General features: G+C 55.0%; 1 protein-coding gene across 3 annotated transcripts; it reads left to right on the top strand.

Annotated features, from left to right (window-relative positions):
• The first annotated feature begins 47 nt into the window (after positions 1-47).
• Positions 48-24923, top strand: SLC13A4 (solute carrier family 13 member 4). Of its 3 annotated transcripts, none has more exons than XM_029072861.2 (15): positions 48-897; positions 5002-5130; positions 5850-5986; positions 7784-7965; positions 8807-8861; positions 10505-10544; positions 11622-11788; positions 13519-13638; positions 14660-14761; positions 16222-16323; positions 17276-17370; positions 17550-17683; positions 19002-19163; positions 20395-20532; positions 24210-24923. In XM_029072861.2, the coding sequence occupies exons 1-15, from the start codon at positions 799-801 to the stop codon at positions 24345-24347; spliced, it is 1800 nt and encodes a 599-aa protein (XP_028928694.1). In that variant the 5' UTR covers positions 48-798; the 3' UTR covers positions 24348-24923. The 3 variants fall into 3 exon arrangements, with proteins under 3 accessions (XP_028928694.1, XP_028928693.1, XP_028928695.1); XM_029072860.2 differs by having other exon boundaries at positions 17273-17370; XM_029072862.1 differs by lacking the exon at positions 48-897 and having other exon boundaries at positions 5052-5130; positions 5536-5986; positions 17273-17370.

Raw genomic sequence — 24923 nt, 5'->3', positions numbered from 1 at the left:
TGAGGCGGGTTTCCAGGGAATTTTTATCCCCCGTCCTGAAGAATGCCTTCAGGGGTTTCTCCGCTCTGGGAGGCTCAGGCCGGAGGAAAAGGAATCTGCCAAGTGGAGACCAACAGGATTGGAAAGAAGGAGAGCTGAAGCCACTCCGCCTGAAGCCCCCGTCTCCCTCCCCTGGGGGCCTCGGAACAGGAAAGTGGGAATAGACTGGGATCGGGGGGGAAAGTTCCGGTGGGAATCTGAAGTTGAAGGAGTGAGCCAAAATGAGCCAAGATTGACTTGGCACAGGAAGGAAAGTCAAAAATCCCACAGAGGTTCACTTTTGACTTTTAACGACTTTTAAGGGGCCTCCCCAAAGCCGGCTTTGGACTCGGTCAAGAGTCCAACCGACTCGGGGAAAAGGGAGGACTTGGGTAAAGCCCCTGGGCCAGAAAGTCACCCTGTAGAGTGACCAATGCTAAACTGAGCCAACCAGAAACACTAAAGTGTCCACTATGCCCCACTGTATAATCCCGGGCTGGCTCCATTCTCACGGTCATACTCCCATCCTCATCAATCCCACCTAACCTCCCAGAACAGATCAGCGCCTTCGGCATCCTTTCCTTGCCACTTTAGAAGAGCACTGAGCAACTGCTCTATTCAGGCCCTCACAACGCGGGATAAGAACGGAAAGGAAAATCTCTGAGCACAGTGAGCTACCCTAGGGCGGGCTAGTGGTCCAGATAGAGGGGCAGAAGGAGGGTCAGCGGGGACAAGGACAGAGTGAGAGGTGAGGTGGCTCACTCAGGGACGGGGGACGCTATGGCCTTGCTGAAGGAACTTGTCAGAGCCCGGAATCTGCTTCTAGTTGTCCTCGTCCCACTCCTGCTCCTGCCTCTGCCGCTCCTCTATCCTAACAGTGTAAGTACGTCTCTATTTCCTCTGGTTTTTGTTTAATTTTGTGGGTTTTTTTTAAATGGCATTTGCTAATGCTTACTATATGTCAGGCACTGTACTAAGCACTGGGGTGGATACTCAAACTGGGCTGCACACAAGTCTCTGTCCCACATAGGACTATAGTCTTAATTCCCATTTTACCAATGAGGGAACTGAGGCACAGAGAAATGCCGTGAGTTGCCCGAGGTCACAAAGCAGACAAGTGGAGGAGCAGAGATTAGAACCCAGGCCCTCTGGCTCCTAGTGCTTTGTCCACGCACGCTGCTTCTCCTTCGTAGGTTTTGGGTCAAATGGACAGAAACCAAGGTCGGGACCGGTGATCGGGGGCAGGGTTGTCGGGGAGGGGGCTTGAACTGCTGTGTCAGCAGGACGTGGAGACTCCAGTCCAGGCCACGGCGTTGAGGCGGCCGGCGGGGCTGGGTCAAAAAAAAGGGAGAGTAGACAGCTGGGAAACAGGGTTTCCATGAGAGTCTTCCTTGGGGATCCTGGGGAGCCGTGATCCTCAGCTCCTCGGACACTGAAACGGAGCCAGGGGTCAGGACAAGGAGTGAGTGGTCTGAGGCACTCAAACACTGTCCTGGGCTTCTGGCTTCCGGGCACAGGGCTCCCATTTGGCAGGGAAGCAGCATGGGCTTAGCAGATAGAGCACAGGCCTGTGGGTCAGAAGGACCTGAATTCTAATCCTTGTTCCGCCACGTGTCTTCTCTGAAATCTTGGGCAAGTCACTTCACTTCTCTCTGCCTCAGTTACCTCATTTGTAAAATAGGGATTAAGACTGTGAGCCCCACATGGGACAGGGACCGTATCCAACCCCATTTTCTTATATCCAACCCAGGCCTTAGTAAAGTGCCAGGCACATAGCAAGTGCTTAAAAAATACCACCGTTATTATTATTTCCGAGACTGAGATTTGTCTCAGGACCTCCAACCACTCCACAGCCACCTGAGCTGTCTGCCTTTCACTTAACGTCTGTTCCCGGGGTTAAAACGAAACAAGATACCAGACTGTTCCCGGCAGTACTCCTCCACAGGGAAGACTCAGAAACAAGTCATTCCTCTGCCCCTCCCAGGCAGAATTCCCCTCCGATCCGGGTCTCCTCCAGCCCCTCTCAAATGGTGTCTAGGCCTGGTTTGAAGAGAGAGCGAATCAAAAATGCCCTGAGTTCAGGCCCCGCCGAAGTACTGGAGCTTTGCGATTGTTACTGCATCCGTGGGATCTAGGGAACTCCGGCTCCTCGGTGAGGAGAAAGTGCCAACGGAGGATTTGGGGATGTTGAACAACAGTAAGCCGCCATCTTGTTTCTGAGGGGCCAGGTCACGGAAAAAGGCCCCCATTGGGAAGGCCTCTAGTGAAACGTGAGACAGGCCCCCCGTGATGCTAAGTAATGAAGGTTAGGGATAATACCAAGCAGCCCATCGAGAACCCCAACCAGGGGTCAGGATTTGGAATGCCGGCCACTCCCCGCCACCCTCACCCATCCACCCACCCGCCGATAAATTCCAAAATGAACTCTGAAAGCAATCTGTTGACCAGACCCACTCTACATGTTCCTGTTATTTTTGCTCTCTGGGGTCTGCCCGCTGGGCTTTCAGAAGTAAAAGAATTGAAATATTTTGCTCAACAGATGACTCATAAAAAATAACAATCGCTTCCAACCCTTAGCTGGTGGCTCTGACCTTCAGCAGGGTTCATGGAAGCAGATCAGTCAGAACCAGGATGGGACTCAGAGTTGATCCAGGGCTCTGCATTCCTACCCAAACTCATCCCTTGCCTCTATCCCCAAAACAAGCTTTCCACCCACTGTGGTTATGGCCCGGTAAGAGCACAGAGTAATAATAATAATAATTGTGGTATTTGTTAAGTGTTTACTATGTGTCAGGCACTGATTTAAGCACAGGGGTAGATACAAGATATTCAGGGCCCACATAGGGTTTTAAGTCCAAGTAGGAGGGAGAACAGATATCGAATCCCCCTTCTGCAGTTGAGGGAAATGAGGCACAGAGAAGTTAAGTGACTTGACCAAGTTCACACAGTAGGTAAGTAGCGGAACTGGGTTGAGAACCCAGATCGTCCAGCTCCTAGGCCGCTGCACTTCCCGCTAGGCCTCTCTACTTCTCATCTGGGATCTCTGGCCTTCAACCTGAAGGAGAAGACAGGAAATGGTCTGGGAAGAGGTTAACACTGTTTGTGCAAAGAAAAAACACATTTTAAACTCTTTTAGCTACTGAGAAACTTGGTTACGGGGTTGGAGTGGAAATGGCAGGGGGTGAGGGATGGTGGGAGGGTGAGGCGGGGAAGGAGAGTTAAATAGCAGGGATTAAGATGGTCCCTCTTAGAAACCAGCTGGCTTTAATCTCTCCGCTAAATAAATACCCCAGAGCGAGCGAGGGAAGCCGATTTAGGTTGAGCTGAGATTAACTGGCAACTGATTGTTGCTGACACTTTTTCCAAGCATCCCCCACCCCCACAAATCCCCAATCCCTCCCCAAAACTTGCAGGTTTTCTGCTTTATTGCATTGTGGTTTTATTTTCTATTCCGCCTGTCAGCAGCTGATAGAAGCCGGTTGGAGAAGGGACAGGTGCGTCTGACCCGAGAACTCTCTATATCTTCAGGCAGCTGTGTCATGGGCACGGCTGGGAGAAGTCAGTTAATCGTATTTATTGAGCACTTACTCTATGCAGAGCACTGTACTAAGCGCTTGGCAGAGTACAATACAACCATAAACAGACACATTCCCTGACCACAACGAGTTTATAGTCTAGAGAGGTCGGAAGCTGAGTGTCCACAGAGGCGAGTTTGGTGCAGAAAGATAATAATAATAATGTTGGTATTTGTTAAGCGCTTACTATGTGCAGAGCACTGTTCTAAGCGCTGGGGGAGATAGAGGGTAATCAGGTTGTCCCACGTGAGGCTCACAGTTCATCTCCATTTTACAGATGAGGTCACTGAGGCACAGAGAAGTGAAGTGACTCGCCCACAGTCACACAGCTGACAAGTGGCAGAGCCCGGAGTCGAACCCATGACCTCTGACTCTGAAGCCCAGGCTCTTTCCACTGAGCCGTGCTGCGGATGGGCAAGTCTCTTTAAGCTCCTTGGGGGCAGTGAATGTATCTACTCACTCTGTTGTACTCTCCCAATGCTTAGTTCAGTGCTCTGCACATAGTAAGGGCTCGATAAATACCAGTGATTGAATAGAGGCCTGAAGACCAGGCTCAGTCATTTCCATTGTTTAAGTCAATCAGTTGTATTTATTGAGCCCTTACTTTGTGTAGAACACTGCACTATGAGAAGCAGCATGGCTCAGTGGAAAGAGCACAGGTTTGGGAGTCAGAGGTCATGGGTTCGAAACCTTGCTCTGCCACTTGTCAGCTGTGTGACTGTGGGCAAGTCACTTCACTTCTCTGTGCCTCAGTTACCTCATCTGTACATTCCAAGCGCTTAGTACAGTGCTCTGCACATAGTAAGTGCTCAACAAATACTATTGAATGAATTGAATGAATGAAAATGGGGATTAAGACTGTGAGCCTCACGTGGGACAACCTGATTACCCTCTATCTCCCCTGGGGCTTAGAACAGTGCTCTGCACATAGTAAGCGCTTAACAAATACCAACATTATTATTATTATTATTATTACTAAGGGTCTGGGAGAATATAATCTAACAGAGGTGGTAGACACTTTCTCTGCCCGCTGTATAGTCGAGAGGCGGAGATAGATGTTAATATAAATAAATCACAGATATGTACATACGTGTTGAGGGGGGTGGGGAAGGGGGTGATAAAGGATATACTGTCCGATAACCCCAGACTCTGCACCTGACCCTCTTCCTGGCTGATTTCAAGGAGAAAACTTCAGGAAGGCAAACCCTCAAATCACACCACACTCCGTCCTGATACTGCCGCCACCATCCCCCAGATCACCTGCCCGTAGCGGGAGCGGTGATGGGGAGCCCAACCTCGCTGCCAATGGCCAGAGATCCACTCCTGAGCCTGCCCGACCAGCAGGAGCCACAGGCCTAACCGCCCCCTGCCCCGGGACCTAAACTCTTCCCCCCCATTTCCCCCACAGGAGGCCGCGTGCGCCTACGTGCTGATCGTCACGGCCGTGTACTGGGTGTCGGAGGCCGTCCCGCTCGGGGCCGCGGCCCTCGTCCCGGCCTTCCTCTACCCGCTCTTCGGAGTCCTCAGATCCAGCGAGGTGAGGCGCCGGAGGGGCGGGGGGCGGCGGGTTGGGGGGACCTGTTCCACACCCCCTCTGACCTGCCCCAAGGAGCAGCAAAGAGCTCTTTCCAAGCCAAACCTCTCACTCCTCCCCAGAGGGAGATCGTCTCTGTAATTTGGGCCCAGAATAGGGGGCCTAGGCAGGTTGGTCTGGCTTCTGACCCCTACCAAGAGGCCCTATTCATTTCTTCTGATCCCAGGGTTTGCTCTTTCCCTTCCTCCATTTCTTCCTTCTCTCCCTTCCTCCATTTCTTCCTTCTCTCCCTTCCTGCTTCCTTATCTCTCCCTACTCCCTCCTTCCTTTTCTCTCTCTTTCTTCCTCCCTCTCTTCCTCTTTCCCACCCTTTATTTCTTCCTCCTTCTCTTCCTCTCCCTGCCTAAGGCTGCTCTCAGCAATCTTTATTTCTCCCTCTCCTAGCCTTTCCTTCCCCTTTATCTCAGTCCTTCCCAGGGCTCTGAGGAAGGCAGCGGAGAGGCTGGGCCCTCACACCTGGCTCTGAGGCGATCAGAGAGCAGAGTGGATCCTATTGGCGACCTCCTTCACCCACCCCACGGATGGACTCGCGTTGCGGCCTTGCCTCGGATTCCGGGACGGAATCCCGGATGCCACTTGGGGCCCAGCCCGGCTGAGGGCCCTCAGTCCACTCCCAGGAGCTCCCTACTCGCAGATCCCCTCCACGCTTACCTTCCCTGCAGGTGGCCGCCGAGTATTTCAAGAACACGACCCTGCTCCTGGTCGGGGTCATCTGTGTGGCTGCCGCAGTGGAGAAGTGGAACTTGCACAAACGGCTGGCTCTGCGCATGGTCATCCTGGCTGGGGCCAAGCCTGGCATGTGAGTGGCACCCCCTTCTCGACGGGCGGAGGGGCAGCCGACTGCCAGGATGGGGCCTACGGAAAACATCCGGTGATAAGTTCCTGGAAGTCGGGGACGGGGACTCTTACTTCAGTTTTAAGGATCTGGGTTCTAATCCCAGGTCTGGACACTTGTCTGCTGTATGACCTTGGGCAAGTCATTTTCTTCTCTGTGCCTCGATTACCTTAATGGGGATTAGGACTGTGAGCCCCATGTGAGACCCAATTACGCCAGTGCTTAATACAGTGCCCGACACAAAATTAGGGCTTAACAAACACTACGATTATTATTATTATTATTATATTTAAGTGCTTATTATATGTCCAGCACTCTTCTAAGTGCTGGGGTAGATGTAAATCAATCAGATTGGACACAGTCCCTGTCCCACATGGGGCTCACAGTCTAAGTCGGAGGGAGAACGGGCATTGGATCCCGATTTTAGAGCTGAGGAAACTGAGACACTGAGACATGAAGTGACTTGGCCAAGGTCAAACAGCAGTCAAGGGGCAGAGCGGGATTAGAATGCAAGTCCTCTGACTCCCAAGCCCAGGTTCCTTCTACTGGGCCACACTGCTTCTACCCTCCCAAACCCTCAGTCATCTATCAATAGCATTTACTGAGCACTTTATGCCAAGCACGTTACTGAGTGCTTGTTAGGGTGCAAGATAGTAGGTAGATATGATCCTGACTTTCACTGCACACCATAAGTGTTCAATAAATACCCACCAGGGATCAATAGATCAATTGATTCATCATCCCCTCCCTCTAAGAATTTGCAGATTCCCCATGTGAGGCAAGGACCATGCGAAGCTCTTTTTCCATCCTTTCATCCCTGACTCTTCTCCAATGGGGCCAACCAGTGCTACAAGGAATCTTATCTTGGTCTCCATCTTGAATGATCCCATCATAGGCCTCTTGCCCCCCAATTTATCCAAACCCCTCCCTGACCGTGTCAATCCATCATCTAATGGTACTGAGAAGCAGTGTGACTTAGTGGAAAGGGCTTGGGATTCTAAGCCCAGCTCCCCCTTGCCTGCTGTGTACGAGTCACTTTTCTATGCCTCAGTTTCCTCATCTTTTCCCTCCTACTTAAACTGTGAGCCCCTAGTGAGACAGGGACTGTGTCCTCCCTGATTGCATCTACCCTAGGGCTTAATTCAGTGCTGGGTACATAAGGGTTTAACAAGCTGTTATTATTTTTACTATTATCTGAGTGGTAAGCACCGAACTAAGCCTTTGGGAGTAGCAAGAGTAACCTTCCTTGCAATCAAGAAGCTCGCAACTTAATGAGGAAGATGGACAACAGGTATGCAGAGAGAGTGATAGCAGGAAGAAGAAGGAAGTGATATAGGAAGCACCACAAACCCGTCAGGCTGAACAAATTACTGATTGGGAGAATCAATCTTTAAGTAACTAAGACCCGCAGATATGAGAGCTGACTTTTACCTATCCATAGTTTCGGCAGGTTCGATTTCCCGGGGCACCAAATTCCCTACCCCAGCCGCCGGGTGAAGACATGTCTCCCTTTGTTCTGATCGATCGAGGGTCAACGGGGAGGGGGGATGCCTATTCCCTGGGTTGGGATTTGGGGGAAGACCACCCCACCTCTTGTTTTCCATCACGACCCGCCCCCCCAGCTCAATTCTGTAAAGTTCAGCCTTGTCCCCTCCCAGTTCGTGGAAGCCCGAGCCCGTCTCTTGCCCCGAGGGAGCCGGCCCACGCCCCGATCACCTTGGGAGTCCCCGTGATCACCTGGTTGTCCCCGCCGCCGCACAGGCTGCTGCTGTGTTTCATGGGCTGCACTGCCCTCCTGTCGTCCTGGCTGTCCAACACCTCCACCACCGCCATGGTGATGCCCATCGCTGAGGCCGTGCTGCAGGAGTTGTTCAATGCTGACGAAGAGCCAGGGGCCCAGGGCCCTTCGGGCCCCCCTCTCAGCGAAGACGTGGAACCCAAGGGTATGGCTTGCTCGGGGACAACTCTCCCGGACCTCCCCCTGCACTCGTCCATCTCCGCTTTGAGGTCTCTTCCCTTCCTCACTCTGCGACCCTCCCAACCTCGGCCCCCTTAAGCTCTGCTCTTTTCTCCGGGCACACTCTTTCCCGTTCTTCACGGTGGGTTTTTGGCCCTCTCTCCTCACTTTTTCCTTGCCCTCTGCTCCATCTCCCGTCCCCGGGACTAGTCCTGCTATTCCTCCTTCCGCCATATCCCTGTGAGCTGTAGCTCAGACGGGCCTCGCCCCCACCCTGCTCGCATAATCACTCGGGCCTCCGGCGGCCTCCATGGGGCTGCGAGGATCGGCTAAGTCGTCCGGCTAGCCAAACTGGCTGGGAAGGCACTTGTTCACTTGACTGCCCCTTTCCTGGGATTGTAACCATATCCCAGACCCCAGACCCATAACCATTCCCCACACCTCAAGACCCAGAGAACAGCCACTTCCTTAACTGCCTCCACTTTTTGCTTCAGATTCCATCTCTCTTGGTCTCTGTTTCTCTCTAAAACTATCTGCTCCTCTCTCGGCCTCTCTGCTCCTCTCTCGGCCTTCTCTACTTCTATCTCAGCCTCTCTTCCTCTCTTGACTTCTCTTGACCTCTCTGTTTATCACTTTCCTTTTTGGTCTCTGTGTCTGGCTTTTTCTTTCTGAATCTCTGTGTCTGTTCCTCTTTATCTCTGTTTCTTTCTTGGTCTCTGTTTTTCTCTCTGGCCCTTTCTCTCTTTCTCTCTCTCTGTCTTCTCTGTCTTTCCCTTCCTCCCCCCATTTCTCTCTCCATCTCTGCCCTTCACTTTCCCCTTCTGTAGGTCTGAGTGAGAAGAATGGCCAGCCATCTCTGGAGCTGATTTTTGTCAATGAAGAGTAAGTGTGGCTTTCCCCTCTGGAACGGGGACCATTCTCCCCTCACAAGCTTGGAAGTTTCTGGGGATCCCCATTCTACCATGCGGTTCCCTGACCTACGACTGTGCTAAATGGATTCCTGGGCTCCCCTGGACCCTCCCCGCGCCCATGGCCCGGGTGGAGTAGGGAGGGAAAACTGTATAGCCCTTGGCAGGATATCACGTGCTGCCAGATTTATCCTGCCAGGAGGAAGCACTGGGCAGGTTCAGACTGCTGGGGAGGGTTCTGGATCCCCTCTCTGGCCCTGGGGATGCAGGGGCTTAGGGAGGGCTTATAGGCCCAGAGGAATTGGTCACGGAGGAGGAAATCTGGAGGGGAGGAAAGGAGAGACCCCTCTCCCTGAGGCTCTCCAAGCCTTCCCCACCCAGGTCCCCCAGGGAGCAGTGAGTCGCTTTTGGTTGCGTGCCAGGTTTACCACCCGGGGCTGGACTGGTTTCTCCTGCACTCCAGAGGGTCAGCTTGAGTGGATAGAGATTCCCCCAGACCTAGAATCCAGTACCTCAGAGAAGGTGGGTCGGGCCTGCCCGCCTCAGAAGCCCAAGTAGCCATTGAGTGGGATTATTATTAATAATAAAACTTGGCAATATAAATGTGAATATAATAATAATAATAATAATGTTGGTATTTGTTAAGCGCTTACTATGTGCAGAGCACTGTTCTAAGCGCTGGGGTAGATACAGGGTAATCGGGTTGTCCCACATGGGGCTCACAGTTAATCCCCATTTTACAGATGAGGTAACTGAGGCACAGAGAAGTTAAGTGACTTGCCCAAGGTCACACAGCCGACATGTGGCAGAGCCGGGATTCGAACCCATGACCTCTGACTCCCAAGCCCGGGCTCTTTCCACTGAGCCACGCTGCTTACTTATATTAATGTTAATAATAATTGTGGTATTTGTTCAGATTGGATTGGAAGTTTGGTTAGACCTGGGTCATTCTGGCTCTACCTGGGTGGAACGGTGACCAAATTCCTGAGGACCCCTTGAACTAGCCAGGCTGGTGTGACAGTCCAGACCCTGGAGTCTGTTGGGTTTTGGGGTTTTTTTAATGGCATTTGTTAAGCGCATATTATAGGCCAAGCAGTGTACTTACCACTGAGGTAGATACAAGCAAATTCAGGTTGGAAGCATTCCATGTCCTACTTGGGGCTCACACTCTCACTCCCCACCTTTAGATGAGGTCACGGAGGCACAGAGAGTGAAGTGACTTGCCCAAGGTCATAAAGCAGACACCTGTCGGAGCCGGGATTAGAACCTGTGTCCCTCTGACTCCCAGGCCCGAGCTCTAACCCCTAGTTATGCTGCTTCTCTATTGCCTCTGGAGAACCCCAGTGTCTCTTGTGCCTGTTTGGCATTCAGCTCGTAGTCCCTATAACGCAATGGTCAAACCAACTCAGAGGCAGGAATAGGTCCAATCCGACACTCGCTCTCACACAACCACAACAAAAATAACAGTTGTGGTATTTTCTAAGTGCATACCTTGTGCCGAGCACTGCCCGAGGAGCTGGGGTAGAAGATGTAGGGGCGTTCGACGGAACACAGCCTCTGTCCCCAGTGGTCCTCCCAGACTCACACTCCCTCATCCTTCTTCGCTTTTATTCCCAGCTCGTCGGCCGCAGGCTTCCCTTCTCTGGTGAAGAACAAGGTAAACCGCTGTGTCTCCCTGGGCTGGCTCCTCCTCAGCCCAGCGGGGAGCGGGATGGGGAGAGGGGCCCGGTGGGGAAGCAAGGCCAGGATTCCAGGCCTCAGACCTGGAGGGAAAGTCAGCCTTTCCCAGGTAGGAAAGGGCGGATGGCGTTCGCTACAATCAGCCCCGCCCTCCGCGTTCAGGCAGAGCGTGGCTCTGGCCAGGCTCCACGTCCGGCCTGCTCTTGTGGCCACCGAGAGAACCCAGAGAAGAGCTGCAGGGCGAGCTGCCCAAACTGGGCCTCTCCAGAGCTCCCAAGACACGCGCCCCAAGCTGCCCTGTGGCCAATGGGGAAATCTAGACTGTTGGCTTGTCTCCAGAGGAGGAGAACAGCAGCCTCTCGGGACCAACTCGTATCTCCTCCTCCCAGCGACGGTACCCATCCTCCCTCCCTGGCTCCCCACCAGAGGCAAGGCTAGCTAATAGTGGTACTTTTTAAAGTGCTCGCTGTGTGCCAGGCACTGTACTAAGCTCTGGGTTGGACACGGTTCCTATCCTCCATGGGGCTCACGGTCTTAATCCCCATTTTACAGATGAGGTGACCGAGGCGCAGAGAAGTGAAGTGAATTGCCCGTGGTCTTCAGCGGATAAGTGGCGGAGCTGGGATTAGAAAGCAGGTCCTTCTGACTTTCAGGACCGTGCTCTACCCACTAGGCCACGCTGCTCCTCTATCCCTGCTAACTAGGAATTGGCTCCCTCTGCCCCTTATCTCCCCCAAACCCCGAGAGACTGGTTGACTCCCACATTTTCTTTTGTCCGGGTTCTAAAGCCTCATGCCTACTGACGGAGTGTGGACTCCATCTAGGCCAGAGGAGCGGGAGTCAGACGCCCCAGCTATCCGAGATGGACACTTAGTCATCCATTCCCCTATTCTCCGTGAGGGAGGCCACCTCCTCCTCCCAAGCGTCAGCCTCCCCTAGCCCTCCCTGGGGACGGCTGCGGGCCTCACCCCCGAGCCCCCCGGCTCCGGCGGGGCCCCAGACAGTGGCTGGGACCGGGGCCGGACCCGAGGGGACAGTCTCCTTCCTTCTGCAGGCCCAGCTGGTCGTCCTGTCCCCGCTGGGCAGGAAGTACAGATCGCAGAAGGACCACATGGTCTGCAAGTGCCTGTCCTTGAGCATCTCCTACGCGGCCACCATCGGCGGGCTGACCACCATCATCGGGACCTCCACCAGCCTCATCTTCCTGGAGCACTTCAACAAGTGAGCGTGTGGCCAGGGCTCCGTCCTCTACACCCTGCTCAGCCCCTGCTTCCCCCATGGTCTTTCCAGCACCTCCATCTCTCCCCTCGTGGCTCACCTGGACTCCACCTCCCCCATGGCCCACCCTTGCCCTGGCCTTTGCCTTCACTCTTGCCATCACCAGCCTCGCTGCGAGCCACCCGGTTGCCAGACAAAACTCTAGCCGATGGGGCAGGACTGTGAGTTCTATTTCTGACTCCATTTCTGATTCGCTGCTTGGAGCGGGTCACATTGTGCCACTGTGGGCTCTAACTTCCTCAAGTGGGGTGGGCTGGTCCATGTGACCAAGTCCCAGTTGCTCTAGTGGCCCTGAAATAAATTTACTGGTAGGGAGGTTGGAAAGCAGGAGGAGCGGGACTCTGTTAATAATTGTGGTATTTTATAAGTGCTTACTAAGTGCCAATTACTGTACTAAGCACTGGGGAGGGTAGAATCGTGGCTCAGTGGAAAGAGCACGGTCTTTGGAGTCAGGGTTCATGAGTTCGAATCCCAGCTCTGCCACTCGTCGGCTGTGTGACTGTGGGCAAGTCACTTAACTTCTCTGTGCCTCAGTACCCTCATCTGTAAAATGGGGATTAAGACTGTGAGCCCCATGTGGGACAACCTGATTCCCCTACGTCTACCCCAGCGCTTAGAACAGTGCTCGGCACATAGTAAGCGCTTAACAAATACCAACATTAGAATATCAGCAGATCAGACACAGCCCTTGTCCCCTCGTGAGGCTCCCACTCTAAGATGGAGGGAGGAAAGATATCCTATCCCCATCTTTACAGAGGAGGAAACGACGACACAGAGAAGTGAAATGACTTTCCCGAGGTCATACGGCAGTCGAGCGGTGGAGCCAGGATCAGGACCCGGGCCTCCTGGCTCCCAGGCCTGTGCTCTATCCACTAAGCCACACTGTTTCTCCCGAAGGGATCCGTTCCGGACACGGTCCTTGGATTCCAACTAATCCCATTTGACCTTGCTTTGCTGGAAAGGAACCCTTTGGCATCACTGGATTAGAATCCAGAAAGCCTGAATCTTTTTCCACCTCCACCGCTGCTCTGGTGCGTAATGGGGGCCGGTGGCTGGGCCTCTCCCTCTGCTGTGATGGCTCTGTGGCCCATGAGCTACACTCTCTGCCTTTGTGTCTCCCCGGTGGTCCGCTCGCCTGGTCGACCCTCTTGACTCCTGCTAGGAAAATGGCCTTTCTGTGTAAAGGTAGAAGCAGCATGGTGTAGTGGATAGAGCACGGGCCTGGGAGTCAGAAGGTCATGGGTTCTAATCCCGGCTCTGCCACCTGTCTGTTGTGTGACCTTGGGCAAGTCGCTTTGCTTCTCTGTGCCTCAGTGACCTCATCTGTAAAATGGGGATTGGGACTGTGAGCCCCACATGGGACGGGGACTGTGTCCAACCTGATTTGCTTGTATCCACCCCAGTGCTTAGTACAGTGCCTGGCACACAGTTGCGCTTTACAAATGCCATTAGTAGTAGTAGTAGTAAAGTACTGGGGAAGTAAGCACTTAAAAAATAGCATTGAAAAAAAAGAGTCCTGAGCCTCATCCTCTTGCTGGGAGGAAGCGGGGGATGTAAGAGTCCCAGGGTTCAGCTCAGGTCGATCCCTCCCCCGGCTCGTCCCCCACCCGCCTCCCGCCGGTCACCGCCAACCTCGGGGACCCCGGACTCAGCCCGTTTGTCCTCTCCTCCAGCCAGTACCCAGCCTCGGAGGTGGTCAACTTCGGCACCTGGTTCCTCTTCAGCTTCCCCATCTCCCTCGTCCTGTTGGCCCTGAGCTGGCTGTGGCTGCACTGCCTGTTCCTGGGGTGCAAGTGAGTGGAGGGGGCCGGGGGCCGGGGGGGGGGGGGCGCCACAGCTGGAGGTGCGTCCGGCCCCCTTGGGCCCAGCTGACCCCAGCGCCAAGCTTGGATTGATTGATTCATCGATAAAGATGCCGTCAGCTCCCTTTTCTCTGCGACAAACCGGGAGGGACGGTCAGTGGATCGTACCTACGGAGAGCATACTGTGTGCAGAGCACTGTACTAAGCACTCGTTGTTTACTCCGCGTATAACAATAGAGAGGCACATTCCCTGCCCACAACGAGTTTACAGCCTAGAATTCCCAAACGGCCTTCTCGGACACAAGTATCCCCAGGTGATTGATTGATAAAAGCATTTTCGGCTTCCTCTTCGAAGCAACAAGCAGGGAGGATCCCAATCATCGATCGGTTGATCGGCATTGATTGAGCACCCGCTGAGTTCAAAGCACTGAGCTAAATGGTAGCGAGAGGGTTACAGAAATGAGATGAATGCCCCCCTATATTCCCCTATACGTAAGTGCTGAGGCTAGAAATAAAATTTGTTCTAAGAATGATGCTGTCTTGAAGTAACCGGGATGTTGGGAATTATTCAGGGAAAGCTTCCTGAAGGAGGTGGCATTCTAGGGGGGCTTTTTAGAAGTGGGGTCTTGCGGATTTAGAGAGAGAGGGAGCTCCGGGCCTGGGGAAATAGTGTGAGTGAGGGGTCAGAGACGGGGGAGTCGAGAGGGAGGTGTGGTTGGAAGGTGAGCCTGAGAGGAACGATGAGTGCGAGCTGGGGAACAGTGGGTGAGCAGAGTTGATATGTGAGCCGGGGAGAGCTGGTTGAGAACCTTGAAGCCAATGGAGACTCGATTGGGACCAGAACATCTCTTAATGCCCGGCCTCCATCAGGATTTCAATCAATCAATCAATCAATGGTATTTATTGAGCACTTACTGCATGCAGAGCACTGTACTAAGCACTTGGGAGAGTACAATATTACAGTATCACCGAGATACGTTCTCTGCCCACCTTCTCTTCCTCTCCCTTTCAGTTTCAAGGAGACCTGCTCTCTGAGCAAGAAAAAGAAGACCAAGAGTGAAGAGCTGTCAGAGAGGAGGATCCGAGAAGAATATGAAAAGATGGGACCCATCAGGTAAAGGCATGACGGTGTAGCGGATAGAGCACGGGCTTGGGGGTCAGAAGGTCGCTGGGTCGAATCCCGGCTCTGCCACTTGTCTGCTGTGTGACCTTGGGCAAGTCGCTTCACTTCTCTGGGCCTCAGTTATCTCAACTGCGAAACGGGGATCGACACTGTGAGCCCCACATGGGACGGTGACTGTGTCCAACCTGATTTGCTTGTATCCAGCCCAACTCTTAGTGCAGTGCCTGGCACATAGTAAGCACTTCAGTACCATAATTATTATTATTATTATTGTTACATTGAAGGGGGAAGGGGTCTCGGGTGGCTGGGGGCAATGTGGGGGTGTTGGGCTGGGGGTGGCTGTTGGGTTTAGGAAGAGTTCTGCAGGCTGGGATGGTGCCCAGGGTGCTGGAATGGGTCTGGGCCCTGGCCCAGCTGAAGGAAACGGTCCTCCTCTTCCTGGTGATGAAGCTGGAAGCGGGCGGGGTCCCAGACGCCCTCGCTCCATAAGGAGGAGAAAATTAGAGGAACGGTTAAGGGGGGCAGGACGTAACCCATCCATGCCACCCAGAGCCCTTTACCATCCCCACTATTTGTCATACTCTCAGCTTCCCCCTCGAGACCGAAAGCTTCGTTGTGGACAGGCAATGTGTCTGTTTACTGTTACACTGTATTCTCCCCAGGTGCTTAGTATAGTGTTTTGCACATAGTAAGGGCTCAATAAATACAATTGAATGAATGAACGAACTCCCAAAGGGGCAGCTGGTCATCCCCAAGAACTGGCTCAACTCCTGACCCGGTAGATCAAGGCCGCGATGGCCCAGGCTTCGGCTTCCTCAAAGCCAAGCCTCCGGCTTCCTGAGGCCCGAGCTTTGGTTTCCTGGAGGCCCGGGCAGTGGGCTTTCAGGGGCACCTTGGGGGGCTGCAGCTGCAAGGCAACAGGGCTGGGAGAGGTGGGAAAGTTCCCGGAGCTCTGCTCCGCCCCACCCATCCAGGATCTCCCCACCCATAGGGAGAGGAGAAGCAGCATGGCCTAGCGGATACAGCCCAGGCCTGAAAGTCAGAAGGACCTGGGTTCTAATCCTGGCTCTGCCACTTTCTGTTTTGTGACCTTGGGCCAGTCGATTCACTTCTCTGGGCCTCAGTTTCTTCGTCTGTGAAACGGGGATTAAGACCGTGAACCCCATGAGAGATAAAGACTGTGTCCAATCTGATTAGCTTGTATCTACTCCAGTACTTAATACAGGTCCTGGCACATAGTAAGCACTTAATAAATACCAAAACAAAAAGGAGAGAGAGTACCTACCAGTCTCCCCACCACCCCCAAAGGAAGAAATGGGATTGGGCCAGTCTGGGAGTCCACCCCAGAGCCAAACAGGGCTCTCCCGGAGGAACCCACTGCTTCTCCAGCTGCACTGTGGATAATCATCCCGTGGCTGGGCCTGATTCCCATTGCCCTTCTTGTTTCCTAGCTACCCTGAGATGGTGACTGGTTTTTTCTTCATCCTGATGACCCTGCTCTGGTTTACCCGGGAGCCGGGCTTTGTGCCCGGCTGGGATTCTTTCTTTGAAAAGTAAGTCACGAGGGAGGTGGGCCCCCTGTTTCCTCAGGGGGCTTCTCCGGGTTGGCTGATTGGGGAGCCCCGGACTCTCCCTTTGCCGGTAACCGTCCTGCTCGTCCCGGGCCGATTCTGTGCTCCCGCCAGACCCGAGGCCAAATTGGACTTCCTCCACCCAGGAGACTTAGGACCAGTCCTCGGATGCCAGGCTAAGAAGTAGGACTCTCAGAGGGTCAGAGGATGTGGGTTTAATCCTGGCTCTGCCACATCTGTTGTGTGTCCTTGGGCAAGTCGCTTAACTTCTCTGAGTCTCTCTTACCTCACATGTAAAATCTGGACTGAGACCGGGAGTCTCATGTGGGACAGGGACTGTGTCCGATCTGATTACCTCGTACCTCCTCCAGCGCTTAGAACAGTGCTTGGCACATTGTAAGCACTTAGTAAATACCACAGTTATTATTACCCTTATTATTGGGAGACAGTGGAGCAGGGTTAAAGTCAGGCCAGGGTTCCTCCACCCACTCCCACCTCCAGAGAAGCACACAGAGCCAAGTTTACCCATAGGCCTCCGGGAGAATGGCCAAACAAGTAGGTTCTGCGCAGCGTTTCCGACCCGCCGCGACGCTGACCTTAGGCAGTCCTGGACTGAGTTCCTGACCTCTCGACGATGGCCAGAGAGCCCTGGCACCTGTGCCTCGAAGAGCCTTGCTGACTGATTTGCCATTCTGTATATATTGTGTATCTGTCCTTTCCTTTTATGCTGTGGTAGTGTTTGATTGTTTCCCCTCAGGGGACAGGGTCTAGGCATAATCTCCACCTGTGTACTCTCTCCCAGCACTGAGTAGAGTGCTCTGCTCACAGTAAGCGCTCGATAAATGCCCTGGACAGATTGAATGCGCTGGCCTTTCCTCCCCGGGAGGAGGAGATTCCCGCTTCTCCCGCCTTTCCCTCACTGTCTCCTCAGCAGGAAAGGCTACCGCACCGACGCCACCGTCTCTGTCTTCCTCGGCTTCCTCCTCTTCCTCATCCCGGCCAAGATGCCCCGCTTGGGCAAAGAGAAAGGTGAGCGTCGCCACCCCGGGGGAGGGGTTCTGGCTCCCGGGAGGGACCACTACCGGCCTCGGGCAGGAGGGGTCATTTAGAGCTGCCGCCGCCGAGCAGCGGAGGAGGCTACGGTTGGCCGGCCGGTCACTTTGGTCGCGCCCCACTGGATTTAACCCCAGCTCTGGTCACCCACTCAGGGGAGAATGGAGAAAGCACTCCAAACGGGAGCTCGGTGGAGCCCATACTCACCTGGAAGGACTTCCAGAAGACAATGCCGTGGGAGATCGTGGTTCTGGTCGGAGGCGGCTACGCTTTGGCTGCTGGAAGCAAGGTAGTTTTCGCTTTCGGCTCTGCGCTATCCCGGCTGTTTCATTTCCCAGCCACTAGCCACCACGGTCCCGTGAAGTAGGTCGGTCGGGGACCACCGCCACCCCTGCCGTTTTACAGGCGGGGAACCCGAAGTCCAGGGAGGTTAAGCGACCTGCTCGAGGTCACACAGCAAGACCAACAGATCCGTCTCGGATTGTGTTTGGTGGCCAAACCCCAAGGGCCACAGTTTTCCCTTCCAAGGAGGTGGAGAAACTGCCAAACGGACGTCATGGCAGATAGAGCTTTGGCCTTTTTTCTTTTTAATTAATCAGGGCCATAGTGGCGTTCCTCAGTCCCAAAGAGAAGACTTAAAGTCTCTCAGAATGGACTCCAGGGCCTTTTCTGAGGCGTCAGGAACACAGTGGGAGACAGGAGGTGTGAGGGGGACGCACACTTCAGTATTCCCAGACGAAAGGAGCCTGGAAGATGGTGGGTATTTGGAGGGGAGAGAAGAGAAAGAGGAAGGTGGCTGGGCCGGTTTCGACGGTCCTGCTCACGACGGAAGAACTGAACGGATGGGGCCTAGGTGGACCAGGCACTGGCGTAAACCGCCAAAACCACGCCGTCCGCCGAGGCCCAACATCCGTTCCCATTGCCGCCACCCTTTGGGGTCTGTTGTCAGTTCTAATGTCCACAATGGCTGGGTTGAGATGGCTGCCCCAACCCTCGAGATGGACCCCCAAGGCCCCCCTTCCATCTCCCCCAACCCATCACGTGCGAGGGGCCGGGACCCGGGAGTGAGGACGGGGTAGACCGAGGTTAAAGGGATGTGGAACCTCTCTCCTCTTCTGTGCTCTTAACCCTTCCGTGGGCGCTGTTTGACTCCAACACGGCTCCGTAGCAGGGCTGGGGAAGGAAGCAAGTCTAGGGAGAAGGGGTGTGCGGGCCCAATTGGGGCGTCTGATGGTGGAGGTGAACTCTGGTCCGCGGTGGGGGGGAGTAGCCTCCCGGTTTCCTCTGAAACCTGAGCCTGGCTCTGAAGTCAGGACAAGAGATAGTGATCGAAATGTTTGAGGGATAGAAAGAGCCTAGACGTCGGGAAAGACTCAACGGGGAGGACCGTGGAACTCAGGGCTGGACTCCCAAGTCTGCTTCCGGCGGAGCAGAATCTCCTTCCTGGAAAGGGAGACACCCTTGCTATCCAGGCTATCAGACCTGGAGGCAGAGGGATGGACAAGATGACCTCTGGCAGTATCTTCACACCCTGGGAGTACATGATACCCATCCATCTCAACTTGAGCCTCCCCTCACTCCTAGCCCCGTCTGACCTCTGCCCTTAGACCTCCGGCCTCTCCCTGTGGATCGGGCGCCAGATGTTGTCCTTGAGCAGTCTCCCGCCTTGGGCGGTCACCCTGCTGGCATGCATCCTGGTCTCCGTGGTAACGGAGTTTGTGAGCAACCCAGCCACCATCACCATTTTCCTGCCGATCCTGTGCAGTCTGGTAAGTCATAGCAGGGCGAGGCTTTGGGGGTCACCCCCACCCCACCCCCATGGTCTCCTGCTGCCCACCAAGGACCTCAGAAGAGCGGGAGCCTGGAGAGGGAGGTGGGGAAACAGAGTCACGGTCAAAGATCATAACTGTCAGGGACCTCAGCCTGTATCCACCTGTGGGAGGCTCAGCACTGAAATCCCCATTGGGAGGATTCAGGACCAGTTCACCAAAGTGAATGTCATAACAACAATAATAATAATAATAATTTCAGACCTTAAGTGCTTACTATGTATCTGGGGTAGATATAAGTTAATCAGGTTGGACACAGTCCCTGTCCCACATGGGGCTCCCAGTCTCAATCCCCATTTTACAGATGAGGCTCAGAGAAGTGAAATGACTTCCCCAAGGTCTCACAGAAGACAAGTGGAGGAGCTGGGTTTAGAACCCAGGCCCACGTTCTATCCACTATGCCATGCCGCTTCCCTCGTCCTGACTGAGGGGAGTCAGTCTCAAGGACAACTGGCTCAGGGAGGGTACGGAGAGCCTTTTCCAGGTCTGACAACTGCGGACGGCCTGAGGCTCACCAACGCCCTCCCAGCTCAACTCCCCAGTGCCCTCCCACAGCCCCAAGCCCTAGGAAGGGGAAATGGGGCACAGCGTTAAAAGCCAAGAAGATGAAATGATGGGAAAAGAAGCCAGGCCCGGAGGAGGAGAGGCCCCGAACAACTCCTAATCCACCGGGGCCATCACCGAGCGAAACAAAGGCACGAAACCCACTACAACTTCCAGCCCCATCTCTCTCTTCCTTTCACCCAGACAGCTCTCTCTGCTCTCCATTCCCCTCCACCATTTTTATGGTATCTGTTAGGCGCTTTTTATATTCCAGGTACCGTACTAAGAGCTGAGTTAAATATAAGATTATCACATTGGACACGGTCCCTGTCCCGCATGGGGGTTCACAGTCTTAATTCCCATTTTACAGGTGAGGGAACTGAGGCACAGAGAAGTGAAGGCACTTGCCCGAGGTCACACAGCAGACAAGTGGCTTCCCAAGCCCCGCTCCCCTTCCCCTAAGCCCCTCTAGCCCGGCCTCTGCCCGGGCTAGAGGCTCTGCGGTGTCAACAGGACGGTTAATACAAGCAAGAATAATAGCGATGATGGGGCGGGGGACCAGGCGGGGGGACGGCGGGGTGGAGTGGGCGGGGGGACCGGCGCTCCCACAGACCCTCTCCTCTGCCAGTCGGAAACCCTCCGCATCAATCCGCTCTACACGCTGATTCCCGTCACCGTGTGCATCTCCTTCGCGGTCATGCTGCCCGTGGGCAACCCGCCCAACGCCATCGTCTTCAGCTACGGCCACTGCCAGATCAAAGACATGGTGAGTCCCGGGGGCCCGCGGTCCCCACCGCCCTCCTGAGCCGGTGCCGCCCTCAGGCAGGGGGGACGATAATAACGTTGGTATTTGTTAAGCGCTTACTATGGGCCGAGCACCGTTCTAAGCGCTGGGGTAGACACAGGGGAATCGGGTCGTCCCACGTGGGGCTCACGGTCTTCATCCCCGTTTTACAGATGAGGGAACTGAGGCACCGAGAAGCGAAGTGACTCGCCCAAAAGTCACACAGCTGACGAGTGGCCGAGCCGGGATTCGAACCCATGACCTCTGACTCCAAAGCCCGTGCTCTTTCCACTGAGCCACGCTGCTTCTCCTCCTCCCCCAGGTCCCCCAGAGTGGCCAGTGCTTGGGCCACCCACTCCGCCCCGAGGCCGGTGTCCCCACTCCGCCGGGGTGTGGGGTGGGCAGGAAGGCTGGTCACCCACCCCGCCTCATCCCCTAATTGGCCAAATGGGCCAAAAAGCTGCGACCGAGACCGGGCTTTTGTAAAAACCCGGGCGGGGGAGCAGGGGGGAGAAGGGGAGTCCTGAGCGGTGTCGTATCCCCTCCGTGGGTCTCGGTTTCTCCTTCGGTCCAGTGGGGGTGGATGGATGGTGATACTCAGACGGGGCTGCGTCTGGGCTCCCGGGGCATTCCGGAGTCAGGGTCGAGGAGGAGCGTGAGGGGAGCGCCGGATCCTGGGCCAACCAGGTTTGGCCTCAGTGGGGGTCACCCACAGCCACGAGAGGGAAGGAAAAGTAGCCAGGGGGACTACAGCCCTGGGGCTTTCCACCAACTGGGGTGAAGCAGCATGGGCCTACGAAAGAACACGGGCCTACGAGTCAGACGATCTGGGTCCGAATCCCCGTTCTGCCGTGTGCCGGCTGTGTGACCTTGGCTAAGTCACTTCACTTCTCAGTGCCTCCGTTTCCTCATCCGTACAATCGGGAATCAATACCGGTCGCTCCCATTTAGACTGAGAGCCGCATGTGGGCCAAGGACTGTGTCCAACCTGACTGACCTCTATAATAATAATAATGTTGGTATTTGTTAAGCGCTTACTATGTGCCGAGCGCTGTTCTAAGCGCTGGGGTAGACACAGGGGAATCAGGTAGTCCCCCGTGGGGCTCACAGTCTTCATCCCCATTTTACAGATGAGGTAACTGAGGCACAGAGAAGTTAAGTGCTCTATGTACCCCAGTGCTTAGAACATTGTAATTGATTAACAAGTATTATTGTTATTATCATGAATAATGATGATGATGGCATTTGTTAAGTGCTTACTACGTGCCAAGCACTGTTCTGAGCGCTGGGAGAGATACAAGGCGATCAGGTCGCCCACGTGGGGCTCACGGTCTTAATCCCCATTTTAGAGATGAGGTAACTGAGGCACAGAGAAGTGAAGTGACCCGCCCAAAGTCACACGGCTGACCAAGTGGCGGAGCCGGGATTAGAACCCACGACCTCTGACTCCCGAGCCCGTGCTCTTTCCACGAAGCCACGCTGCTTCTATTACTGTCATTCGTGGACGGGCGGCTTTGACGGCTGTAGGTTAAAACGCTAATCCCAATTAAAGGACTCCGAATGTATTTAACCCGATCAAGACGGTATTTGTTGAGTGCTGTGTGCCAAGCACTGTGAGAGCAAGGATAGATGCCAGACGTTGAGCTTAGCCCCAGCCCCTGTCCTGCACGGGGCTTTCGAACTAAGAGGGAAAGTGGGTTTCATCCTCACTTTTCAGGCGAGGAAACCGAGGCCCAGAGAGGTTAAGCACCTTGCCCACGGTCACACGGCAGGGCAAGGGCAGAGCCGGAACCAGAATGCGGGTCTCCTGGCTCCCCACCCCGGGGCTTGCCCCGCTCTTATCGTCACCCAGCCCTGAGGAGAAGCACGTGGAGGCCCCTTCGCTCTCCCGGGCCCACGGTGCTTCTCCAGAGCCTCTCGCTCCCGGGACCCAGGAGAGCAGGGCTTCCCGAGCAGAGGCGGCGCGGGCCGGATGACTAACCACCCGCCCGCCGGCCTGGGCCAGGGCGCGGGAGGGCGAGGCTTCGCCCGGCGGAGCTGAGGCCCGGGGTGGAATTTCCTCGACTACATTTTCCCCTCGTAACTTTGCCCGAAGAGGTGGCAGAGGGGAGGGTTTGTTATGCCTTGACGCGGAGTCCGGCGCTCGGTAACCCCCCCGGGGGCGGCTACAGCCTCACTGCCAACGCAACCGGTTCCATCTCGTCCCGTTCCCCGGATACCTCCGCCCTGCTGCTCCTGGCCCATAGGTCTGTACACACACACACACACACACACAAATACCACGCACGTAATAATAATAAAGTTGGTATTTAAGCGCTTACTATGTGCAGAGCACTGTTCTAAGCGCTGGGGTTGGTACAGGGTAATCAGGTTGTCCCACGTGAGGCTCCCAGTCTCCATCCCCATTTTACAGATGAGGTAACGGAGGCGCAGAGAAGTGACTTGCCCGCAGTGGCACAGCTGACAAGTGGCAGAGCGGGGATTCGAACCCATGACCTCGGACTCCCAAGCCCGGGCTCCTGCCACTGAGCCACGCCGCTTCTCGGTACCAGTCGGCAGACTTTTCGATGGCTTCGAAGAGCGAGCGGGGGGATAAAAATGGGGCTGGTTACAATGCTGCGACCAGGGAAGAGGAGCCCCCTCCCTGGGTCCTACCGGCCCCCTCCCCAACTTTCAGCCCAGCGGAGGAGGCGACGGAGGCCAGAGCCCTGATTGGCCAGGACTCCGCGCTTAGAACAGTGCTTTGCACATAGTAAGCGCTTAGCAAAGGCCATCGTTATTATTATCGTGAACTGGAGGGAGAGAAGGGGGGAAAGGAACCGGATTTGCGCACCACCCTCACCCTGTCCACCCGGTCGATCGGCGGTGTTCAGTGAGCGCTTACTATGTGCTCAGTAAGTACTAGAGGGATCCATCAGGGGATGGAGTGGTGATGGAGAATGCGGGATTCCTTCATTCAATCGTGTTTACTGAGCGCTTACTGTGTGCAGAGCACTCTACCAAGTGCTTGGAATGTAAAATAGAGAAGCAGCGTGGCTCAGTGGAAACAGCCCGGGCTTGGAAGTCAGAGGTCATGGGTTTGAATCCCGACTCTGCCACTCGTCAGCTGTGTGACTGTGGGCGAGTCACTTCACTTCTCTGAGCCTCAGTTCGCTCATCTGTAAAATGGGGATCAAGACTGTGAGCCCCACGTGGGACAACCTGCTCACCCCGTGTCTACCCTAGCGCTTAGAACAGTGCTCCGCACATAGTAAGCGCTTAACAAATACCAACATTTTTATTACTATTCGGCAACGGATAGAGACGATCCCTACCCGACGACGGCTCACAGTCGGGGGGCGGGGGAGACGACAAAACAAGTAGGCATCAATACCCTCAAAATAGATAAATAGGACCATAGATATATACGCAGCATTAATAAAATAGAGCAATAAATATGCACAAGTGCTGTGGGGAGGGGAAGGGGGTAGAGCAGAGGGAGAGAGAAGGGGTGATGGGGAGGAGGAGCAGAGGGAAAGGGAGGGCTCAGTCTGGGAAGGCCTCCTGGAGGAGGTGAATTAGATGGAATTAGAGCAGTAGAGTGCCAGGGCTAGCGGGGGGGAGGGGGGTCTGGCCCCTTTCGCATCGACCGCTCCCAAACTGAGGTGGTTTTCTCACAGGTGAAAGCCGGCTTGGGAGTCAACGTGATCGGGCTGGTGGTAGTGATGGTGGCCATCAACACCTGGGGAGTCAGGCTCTTCCACTTGGACGTCTTCCCCGGCTGGGCCGAGGCCGGCAACGTCACCGACCGGGCCTGACGCCCCGGGTGGAGCGCGCCTGGCCGCGGCAGCGGTCCGGCCCTCCAGCTGGCCGAGCCGCCACCGGGACCCAAGGGTCTGCCGTCGGAAAGCCCGGCCCCGAGCCCCCCGTCTCGGGAGCCTCTTTCTCCTCCAGCCCCCGAAGGGGAACGGGGAGTCCCGCCGCCACGGAGAGACTGAGCTGTGCATTTCCGGCTGCCGCTTTCTCCCGCCGTCACAGCCACGACCCAGACGCCGCCTTCGAGTTCTCGTCTCCCGGATCTTCCCGCTTCGGCCAGCGCTTTACCCCTTTGCCCTGAGACTCTCCCAAGCCCAGCGAGGCGGCGGGACCCCGTCCCCGATCACCCCGGCCACCAAAGGGGCTGAACCATTCGCGGAGCAGCCGGTCTGCAGCCGGAAACCCCAGACGTCCTCGATCTGCAGCGGGCGAAGCGTCCCTTTAAGCAGAGAATCCCTGCCGCGCCCGACCCGGCGCCTAAAGTGCAACTTTGGGTTCTCCGATCAATAATAATAATAATGTGCCAAGCAAATCAAGTTGTCCCACGTGGGGCTCACAGTCTTAATCCCCATTTTAGA

This window comes from Ornithorhynchus anatinus, chromosome 10 (assembly GCF_004115215.2).
Source record: "Ornithorhynchus anatinus isolate Pmale09 chromosome 10, mOrnAna1.pri.v4, whole genome shotgun sequence".
Lineage (NCBI taxonomy): Eukaryota > Metazoa > Chordata > Mammalia > Monotremata > Ornithorhynchidae > Ornithorhynchus > Ornithorhynchus anatinus.
The sequence above is the reverse complement of the archived record's forward strand: the minus strand, read 5'-3'. Positions and strand labels throughout refer to the sequence as shown.

Bases quoted from the DNA above. Each gene is read 5' to 3' on its own strand.
- SLC13A4 (XM_029072860.2), top strand. From the start codon at position 799: ATGGCCTTGCTGAAGGAACTTGTCAGAGCCCGGAATCTGCTTCTAGTT. The intron at 7,966-8,806 runs GTATGGCTTGCT...CCCCTTCTGTAG, and splicing joins CGAAGACGTGGAACCCAAGG to GTCTGAGTGAGAAGAATGGC. The intron at 11,789-13,518 runs GTGAGCGTGTGG...CCTCTCCTCCAG, and splicing joins TTCCTGGAGCACTTCAACAA to CCAGTACCCAGCCTCGGAGG.